At 58.3% G+C, this 9602-nt stretch overlaps 1 protein-coding gene across 5 annotated transcripts in view; it reads left to right on the top strand.

The window, feature by feature from the left end:
• Nucleotides 1-9297, top strand: part of RAB11FIP3 (RAB11 family interacting protein 3) — an 85476-nt gene extending 76179 nt beyond the window's left edge. For 2 of the 5 annotated variants that reach the window (XM_073899775.1, XM_025877682.2), the window contains 7 exons: nucleotides 281-384; nucleotides 3746-3886; nucleotides 6099-6180; nucleotides 6975-7112; nucleotides 7316-7471; nucleotides 7658-7798; nucleotides 7879-9297. In XM_073899775.1, the coding sequence (XP_073755876.1) occupies nucleotides 281-384; nucleotides 3746-3886; nucleotides 6099-6180; nucleotides 6975-7112; nucleotides 7316-7471; nucleotides 7658-7798; nucleotides 7879-7992 (876 nt within the window). In that variant the 3' untranslated portion in view covers nucleotides 7993-9297. Of the gene's footprint in view, nucleotides 1-280; nucleotides 385-3745; nucleotides 3887-6098; nucleotides 6181-6579; nucleotides 6950-6974; nucleotides 7113-7227; nucleotides 7472-7657; nucleotides 7799-7878 lie in introns of those variants that run through there. The other 3 variants (XM_073899776.1, XM_073899774.1, XM_073899777.1) reach the window with 3 other exon arrangements.
• The last annotated feature ends 305 nt before the right edge of the window (nucleotides 9298-9602 follow it).

Raw genomic sequence — 9602 nt, 5'->3', positions numbered from 1 at the left:
CCCCATGCTCACCTCCTCCCGTGTCCCCATGCTCACCTCCTCCCGAATCCCCCCTTGCTCACCTCCTCCCGTCCCCCCCATGCTCACCTCCCCCTGTCCCCCCCATGCTCACCTCCCCCGTCCCCCCCACATGCTCACCTACTCCCGTCCCCCCATGCTCACCTCCTCCATGAAAGAGATGGATCCAACTCTAGCCTAGTGGACACTGCCACCAAAACAGTTGGCTGGGAATGCAGGCTGTCTTGCCTCCTGATTCTGAAGCCATTGTGTCACTCCCCAGGTTGTCTTCCTGGAGAAGCGGGTGTCAGAGCTGGAGAAGGACACTGCCGCCAATGGGGAGCAGCACAGCCGGCTGAGGCAGGAGAACCTCCAGCTTGTGCACAGGTGAGGCAGGAGGGCCTCCATGGTCGTGGTTGCCTATCAGTGTGAGAGCCCATTCCTTGCAGCCCTCTGCACCTTACAGAGCAGGGTCTTGCTGCGACTAGGGTGTGGCTCACATCTGGAGCTGTCCCTCCACCGGCTGCTGGGAGCCAGGTCGGGGGGCAGTTCCAACTCAGCACTCTCCCCTGACACTTGTCAGGCCCCAGAGGAAGGTGCAAGGGGAGGCACCACCTCACATCTCGGGAGCAGTGAGGCCCGCACCGAGCACCTGGTAGAGACTGGCCTTCGTGGTGGCGGAGGCTGCGTGGGGAGAGGGGCACTGGGACTCTCTGATGGGGGCCCCAAGTCGGGTCCCCGGTTCTGAGAACCCATCCTGACCCTGACGTGCCTGGAATGGACTTGTTGCTGTGATGAGTGCCATATTTGGGGCACGTGCATCATCCCCTGTCCCCTTCCCTATGACCTGTGAGGTGGTGCCACCACTGTACCAGCTCACAGGGGAGGATACTGAGGCACAGGTCACTTCAGAGACAGCAAGTAGGGACTATGGAGGGTAGAGCCCCCAGAGCCCCCTGCACTTGGGAGCGGGACCCACCCTGGAAGCATGTGGGCTCTTGCAGGCACTTAGCAGCAGAGATGAATAGACTGGCAACTGCTGACCGACGACGCACAGTCTGGCCCAATTGGGCCCCACACTGAGGAGGACAGTGTGTCACTGGGGGAGTGGTGTGACCTCCCCCACCATTGTTCTGTCTGGGTTTTGGAACGGGTCGTGCCATGTAGTCTCATGCCCAGTTTAAGGAAGTACATTTTTCGTGCAGCATAGGAGCTTGGCTCAGGAGCCTCGGTTCTCTGGGCTGTGCCCGCTTGCAGCTGGGTGTCATAGGGACACAAACAGATGGTGGGGAGGCCCTGGGGGCATGAAGGAGGCTCTGCGGTACACTCTGTGACCTCAGGCAAGGACCCCTCCCCTCACAGCCTCCGTGTGCTTGCCCTTGACGCAAGCAGGTGGACTCCACGTGCATCCAGCAGGTGTGCTTCCAGCAGGGCTGGACACAGGCCTGATGCCCTCACTTGCCTCCTGCTGTGATGCTTTCATCCTGGACAGCACTGACTTTCCTGACCTTCCTCCAGTGTTGGGCGGGCAGTCTGCTCTTTGGAAGCTGAGTTAGAATGAGTCGTTACTGCATACGTGACCTGTATGTCACTTACACAGTACAAGCAAGTTGTCTGTGCAGTCAGGAGCCTGGGCTGGACATGGCACACTGTCCAGGCTCTCCCAGCAGGGCCTGCCTGCGTGGTCCTGCTGCAGAACTGGGGGTGGGGTCAGCACGCTTGCAGACGGCCTTGGTTCTAGCGCTGAGCCAAGGGTTTGTTGCATCTCTGGAGACCTGCGTTCCCCTCCCTGTCCGCATCCAGTGAAACCTGGCTGCACCACCACACTCATTTCTCCAGCTGTCTGGTGAGGCTCCGTCTGATCTCAAGGCATTTATCAGTTATCCACATCTGGAGTGGAAAGTCCATGCTCTGTGCCCCAGAGCCTGCCACATCCAAGCCTGTGGGTGTTTCTTCGGCTGTTTCCTGAGTTCTCCTAAAAACAACATGCTTCTGCTGCTTCGTGAGGGTTCCCAGGGTTCACATTGTCACCAGCCTGCTGCATGGCTACTACCCCTTTACCAGCACCCCGGCAGTCCCGCACCGGTTCCCCTGCCTCCCGGCTGTCCCACACAGATTCTCCTGCTTGGCTTTTTTTTTTTTTTTTTTTTTTTAAGATTTATTTATTTATTTTAGAGCGAGAGGGAGAGAGCATGAGTGTGCATGAGCAGGGGGGTGGGGCAGAGAGAGAATCTCCAAGCAGACGCCTCACCAAGTGCGGAGCCAATGCAGGGCTCAATCCCAGGACCCTGAGATCGTGACCTGAGCCAAAACCAAGAGTCAGATGCTTAACCTACTGGGCCCCCCAGGCACCCCTCGTGCTTGGCTTCTTGCTTTCTGGATCCCATGTTTTCTTCTTCTCTTGCTCATTAATTATCTGTGGAGAGCATCCCCGGATGGTTGCCTGGGGGAGAGTGCAGAGGAGTAGGTTCTGCGAGGCCACGTGTGTCTGGAGTGTGTCTGTCCACTGATAGTGTGGCTCGGTCTGGAACCGTAGCTGGAGGCAGGGTTCCTGGGAAACTGGCAGGCAGGCGCTGGTGCCCTCTGTGGGTTCTGGGCTCTCACCCTGGCCTTGTTTCCTGTGCTGGCACATGGGTTCCAACCTTTAAATCTCAAAGATAACCCTCAGCTTCGGGAAGGTTTTTAGAATTATTTCTCTGTACGGTTTGTTCTTTTTCTTTATCTGTCTGAACTTCTGTTCATCAAATATGTTAGACCTTCTGGAAGTTTCTTCTCATTTTCTTTACTTTCCTGTTCTCTAATTCCATCATTTCCCTCTTTTTAAGTGGACTCCACACCCAGCGCGGAGCCTGACACAGGGCTCGATCTCACGACCTGGGCTTTTAGCTCAAGAGTTGGACGCTTAACTGACTGAGCTGCCCAGGCATCCCATTTTCCTCTTTTTAAAAATGTAATATTCTTGGTTTTCTCCTTCAACTCTTACCAAATTTAAAATTTTTTCTTCTCATGTTTTCAGTTTCTAAGAATCACTTTCTAAATCTCCTTCAGATGTTCTGCTCCTATTTCCCTGGAAGTGGTATCTTCGCTCTGAGGTGTGAATTACAGGGCTTTCTCCTGTGTGGGGTCCTTTTTCTCTGATGGCTTTGGCCGCTTTGTGTCGACACCTTTCCTACGGAGTCTGGTGATCTTTGGTACTCTGTTCACTCTTAGGTGTGAGGCACCAAAAAGAGGTTGAGAAGCCCTGTGTGCGTGGACAGCTCGGGGGCATGGGCTCTGTGGGCAGGGCCTGGAGCCCTTCTCTTTGGGATGGTCATTTCCTGTCTCCTGCAGGTGGGTGTGGTGGTCTGGAAGGTGCCAGGGTCAGGGCCCCCATGTGAACATTCCCTTTGTCTGCCTCCTAGCTAACACTTGCCCTTGCCTCTGCCATGGGCAACCTGTGTGTGCAGCCTGAGGTGTTGTTGCAGGGTCCTCCTGGGGGCGGGCGCCTGGTGGGCTTGTGCCCCTGGGAGGGCTCCTGCCCACACACTGGGATGGGGATGAGCAGCCTGAAAGCAACGGAGACCACGGTTCTGAGGCCCTGGGTGCCAGTGTGGGAAGCAGAGGTGGTCTTGGGGGCACAGCCTCTGCTTCAGAACCGTCTTGAGCAGAGCTGTGGATGGGAGTCTCACCACCTCTGCTGCCCCTCCTCCAGGTAGGCGCTGGGGCCAAGAGCAGAAGGCCTCTTACCTCCTCCCCTTCACCTCCACAGAGCCAATGCCCTCGAGGAGCAGCTGAAGGAGCAGGAGCTGAGAGCCTGTGAGATGGCGCTGGAGGAGGCCCGGAGGCACCGAGAGCTCGTGTGCAAAATGGAGCGGGAGCGGAGCATCGAGGTGGAGAGCCTGCAGGCCAGGTGGGGCGCTCCGCCTCAGCAGCTGCCTCACCCAGGCGGTCCACTCTCTGGGAATGGAGCTGCTTGCTTGCTTGCTTGCTTGCTTGCTTTATTCATTTATTTATTTATTTATTTATTTATTTATTTTTAAGGATTTTATTTATTCATTTGAGACACACAGAGAGAGAGAGCATGAGCAGGGGGAGGGGCAGAGGGAGAGGGAGAAGCAGGCTCCCCACTGAGCCAGGTGCCTGATGTGGGGCTCGATCCCAGGACCCTGGGATCATGACCTGAGCCGAAGGCAGACGCTTAACGACTGAGCCACCCAGGCGCCCCTGGAGCTGCTTTTAGAGAAAGGGGGAAACCCACTGAGGAGAGTTGTAACACTGCTCAAGATCAGAATTCGAACACAGACCCTGCACGATGTCATTTTGAGTCTCTCTGCTCTCCACGTTCTCCCCATCAGAACACCGGTCCTTGTTGAGACTGGACAGGAGTCCCTTTCTGCTTATCTGGAGTTAGGAGCCTTTGAAGCGTTAAGAGAAGTGGGGAAAAACAGCACATGGGTGTGCACACCCTGCAGGAAACATGCAGTAGAAGCTGGAGACTGACATCAGCCCCCACGCAGGCTCGCAGCTGGAGGGGCAGCACAGGGTGCTGTTGGGCTAGAGTAAGCCCGCACGTCTCCCAGCGGGGAAGGGAAGAGGCCACCTGCAGGCAGATGCCGTGGATGCTACTCTGGGGACAGCCCGGCCTGGGCAGCCGGGGGACCTTCTTTCCTGGGCCTCAGCACAGTGTGGTTCAGTGTGTTCCTCATCTCTGTGTGCTGGAGCCTCTCCCCTGCGGCTCTGAGCAGGACAGCAGCCTGGAGGGGGTGACGTACACCAGGTGTCGTGAAGCCCTCGGGGGACAGGGCAGGACTCCACGTCAGTGCTTCTGAGCAGACCTGCTGCCTGCTCCGTGTGGCTGGATCCTGTCAGCCTCCTGCAGTTACCTGGGGGCGGAGGGGGGCAGGTCAGCGCCCTGAGGTCAGCCCAGGCCAGGGGCCTCCGTGGTGTGGCCCCAGCCCACTGCAGCGCACAGGAAGACCCTTAACTCAGTACAGGGGACTGCTGAAGGCGGCAGGGCGGACAGGACTGTGGAAAGGAGAAGGTGCTCCTTGGAGAAGGGGCTGAGTTTGTGGCTGGGATGGGGGAGAAGCCAGCGGAGCCCTGCAGCATCTCATCGGGTCAGACAGTAGGGAAGTGCTCAGACAAAAGCACGTATCTGCACAGTGATGGGGCAGCTGACAGGGCTCCTGATGGTCAAAGCTGGACCACTTTGAGTAGCACAGTAACAATGATACTATTGGACACAACCCAGAGCCCAACTCAGTGTGAGGACTGGCGAAGACGTGGAGCCAAGACACGAAGCTTCCTCACAGAGGAATTCCCAAAGATATGTGGAGATGCCCCTCCGGGGGTGGCGCTGAGTCCTCCCTCCCCTGGGGCGCGGGCCGGGCCCGGTGACGGGCTTCCAGAGGACAGGGAACGCATGGGAGACACCTGGAAACACACCTTCACCAGGTGACCCAGGTCGGCATCGCCCGCGGCGAGTCATGTGGACTCGGGCACCTGATCTGGTAACAAGGGCACCTCACCTCTGTGACCCATCTCATCCCGAGAAACACCAGACAAACCCAGTGTGAGTGGCATCGGACCAAATATGGGACCAGAACTGCTCAAAACGACCAAGGTCATGAAAAGCCGGGAAAGGCCTCTAGACTGCCACAGACCAGAGGGGACAAAGACGAGGCAGCAAAGTGCAGTGTGGCCCCGGGAGGGGTCCTGGGGTGGGAAGGGGCACTGGTGGGAAATCAAATGAAGTCTGTGGTTTGGTGACTGGTATATCCCAGTGTGGCTGTGTGGGCTATGGCAAAGGCACCACAGTGATGAGCAGATGCCATGCGGGAAGCTGTATGGGGCCGGGGTCCACAGGGACTCCGCACTATGTCTACAACTGTTTTGTAAACCCACAAGTATCCCCAGACCGAAAGTGTATTTAATAACCGTCCTGGCTTATGGAAAAGTTGGGGTCTAGAGTACTCGAGTGGTGCGTAAGGACTGGGGTGTCTTGGGGAGCCTCTGTAGGTCCCGGGTGACTCCTGGCGGGGCTGCCGAGACAGTGGGCCTCCCTTGCCTCAAGGAAGCACATTTCCTGGGTATGAGGTCCCAGCCTTGTTCTTGTGTCTCAGGCTGCAGCAGCTGGACGAGGAGAATGGGGAGCTGAGGTCATGCACGCCCTGTCTGAAGGCCAACATTGAGCGCCTGGAGGAGGTGAGTGGTCAGCTGGGAGCACTGAGCACATGGGGCCCAGCCCTGTAATATGTGGGAACGAGATCAGCCAGGCTAGCTTGAGCACGTTCCTCCACCGTCTGCAACTGAGGGGTTCTCTAAAGCGGGACAGCCACACAGCCAGCCAAGGGTGTGACCACAGGCCAGGAAGCCGTGCTGCTCTAGAGAGCAAACTGATGGGACAGTCCCCACAGGTCCCATGGCATGGGGACAAGGACAGCTTGGGCCTGGCTGTCACTTTGTTGGAAGATGTTGGTCCCTGCCTGGCTTCCCAGCTTTCCCACAGACACAGGATCCTTGGGTCCAGAGGTTCAGCTGAGATGAACCTGTGGCTGAATTCAGGGCCAACTTCAGCTGGACCCCTCCTGCCCTGTCCTGCAGGTGTTCACTGGAGAGACCTCCCCATCCCCATCCTCCCCTCCCTGCCAAGTGTCCCTGGGAAGCTCTGAACCCTGAGGACATCCAAGACCACATGGGCTCTGGCTCCCGTGAGCAGTTCCCGTGGAGCAGCTGTGGGTCAGATCCTGCTCTTGCATAGGTCGTCCCTGCCCTGCCTCCCCTGAGAAGCCGTCCCTGTGTCCTGTGCAGCCAGCCCGTTCCGGAGCACCGCAGGCCCGCCTGCCTGCATGGTGGTCAGGGTCAGCATGGCCCCAGAGGTGTGTGCACCTCTGCCGTGATGGGGTGGCTTAGACGCAGCCTTTATGGACGGAGCCAGGAAAGCTGTGTGAACGGGGCGGCAGGCAGGCATGTCCGCAGCAAGTCTCCTGCTTCCACAGGAGAAGCAGAAGTTGCTGGATGAGATTGAAGAGTTGTCCCTGCGGCTCAGTGATGAGCAGGAAAACAGGAGGAAGCTGGGCGACAGGCTGAGCCACGAGAGGCACCAGTTCCAGAGGGACAAGGAGGCAACCCAGGAGGTGAGCATGTCGCCCTCTGTGTCCTAAGACCCGAGGCCGGCAACCGTGTAGTGCCGTGCTGGGCAGGGCTGCTGGGCGTGAGGGGTTTGTCATCCTACTTGGAAATGGCGCTCAGACTGACCCAAAGGTTCCGAAGCTGAGGGCTGAGCTAGTCCTTGCCGCCTGGGTGCCTGGAGCCCTGTTCACCCCGAGGTTGCCCGCAGCTGATCGAGGACCTGCGCAAGCAGCTGGAGCACCTACAGCTTTTCAAGCTGGAGGCCGAGCAGCGGAAGGGCCGGGGCAGCAGCATGGGCCTGCAGGAGTACAACAGCCGCACCCGCGAGAGCGAGTTGGAGCAGGAGGTCCGCAGGCTGAAGCAGGTGCGGGCAGACACACCCCTGTACCCTGCAGAAACTTCCAGGAGCCCAGCGTGGGGCGGGGCACATGCGAGGGGGCGGGTGGCTGGTGCCTGAGCCAGAAGCCACTCTGGCCAGTCCCTGTGCAGGCTCAGCCACCAGTGGGGTCATGGCCCCAAGAAGGACGCTGCTGTTGTGTCCCCCACCCAGGATAACCGAAACCTGAAGGAGCAAAATGATGAGCTCAACGGGCAGATCATCAACCTGAGCATCCAGGGCGCCAAGAACCTCTTCTCCACGTCCTTCTCGGAGTCCCTGGCTGCAGAGATCAGCTCCGTCTCCCGAGATGAGGTAAGGCCCATCCAGGCCCTGCCACCCAGATGTGTCCCAGTGTGTGCACCAAGCCGGCACTGACGCCACTCTTCCCGCAGCTCATGGATGCAATTCAGAAGCAGGAGGAGATAAACTTCCGCCTGCAGGATTACATTGACCGGATCATCGTGGCCATCATGGAGACCAACCCATCCATTCTGGAGGTCAAATAGAGGCAGGAAGGCCCAGCCTGGTGGGCCCAGGACCCCACCTGCACCCAGGAGATGGCCACAGCGTGCGCACGGCCCAGACCAGCGGCTGGGCTAGGGTGCAACAACGGGTCTGCAGAGGGAGAAGGAACGGGAGCCCTGGGACCGGGGGCCCACTTGGGAGGGTGGGGCCGGGCCTGCTCTCTGCAGAGATGCGGAGACTACGTCTCAGGCTCAGGTGAGCCCTTCTGGGAGCTCCCTCCCGTGTGGCAGACCCCTCTGCAGCCCTACCCATCAGGAAAGGAAGGATACATCCCCACCGGGGTGCTGCCGTGTGCATCTGCTCAGGGGCTCTCACCCGCATGGCACAGAGGCCCCAGGACCCTCTCGCCAGACGTGGTGATGTGGGAAGTACAGGCAGGCGAGGTGGTGTGTGTAAGGGTCTGGCTAGGAGCTGTGGGGGTCCCAGCTTTCCTGGGGCCGTCACCCATCCAGAGGGGGCACTTCAGTCCAGCCTCAGATCTTCCCGTGGTGGCTGGGGCAGGAGCCTCCCCTCTGAAATCAGGACTTGAGAGGCTCCCCACGTGGAGTATGCTTTCCGGACAGGGTGGACGTCACTGGCTGACCCCAGGTGCAGGCAGCATCCTGGTGAGAAACTGCCTCCCCGTCCGTGTGGCCTCCTGGCCTCCTGGAGCCCCCCTCCCTGGGCAGATCTCAGCTGCCCCAGGTGAGTCCCGGTTTCCTAGGCAGAGTCCACGTGTCTGGAAGCACGTTTCCTCTGGGAGTTTGAAGTCGTTGAAGTGGCCATCCTTCCCCGAGCTGGGTTTTGCAGGTTCTCTCAGTACACAGATCAAGAGCAGAGAACAAGGCCCTCCCAGCAGTGTGGGGGCTCCTTGCCTGGCTCTGTGCCCCCACTGCCAGGCACCACACCACTGTGGGGGCTGCTGGGCCTGCCCCCACCCTGAGCCTGAGCACCGGCCAGGAGCCCCTGGGTGCTCCCGGGTGGGTCAAGACCCCGCACACAGACTGGCCACTGCTGTGTGTGTGTGCGTGTGTGTGCGCGTGCGTGCGTGTTGCCCTGCGTCCCTCCATCCTCCATGTGGCCCACCTTCTACACTAAGATTTAAGACGTTGCCTCGTATTGTACATTTTGGGGAAAGCCTTGGGTGTAAATCAGTGTAAACTTGGAGGAGAGATTTTTCTATCATGTAGAGTAGGTATTTTTTATAGATTGAAGGTTGATCAATTTTTTAATACTTCCAAGAGAGAAAACTATCTGTGTATACACATAAAATATATATATGTATGATAATAAATACTGGAACTCTGCTTTCTGTGCCCAGCCCTGCCCTGGTGACACAGACGTGGGTCTGTTTCTGTCCATTACTCAGCGGTCCTGTAACTGTAAATATGAATTGCCGGGAGATGTTTCACACAGACACCCAGGCCTTCTACTTGCACAGTGACCCTGTTCCCTTCCCCTTGAGAAAGACTCTTCAGGCAGAGCAGTGGTGGCCCGGATGCTGAAGGGCAAGTCCAGGACAGTCTCGCTGAAGATTAAAGCTGTCTATACACACAGAGGCCGGCCTCTTCCTCCGTGGGGTCTGGGGGCTGGGTGGGGTGCCATGGGCCCG

This window comes from Callorhinus ursinus, unplaced genomic scaffold (genome assembly GCF_003265705.2).
Source record: "Callorhinus ursinus isolate GAN/ISIS: 27379988/994484 unplaced genomic scaffold, GSC_fseal_2.0 scaffold13, whole genome shotgun sequence".
Lineage (NCBI taxonomy): Eukaryota > Metazoa > Chordata > Mammalia > Carnivora > Otariidae > Callorhinus > Callorhinus ursinus.
Note: the sequence above shows the minus strand (reverse complement) of the source record. Positions and strands in the feature narration are given on the sequence as shown.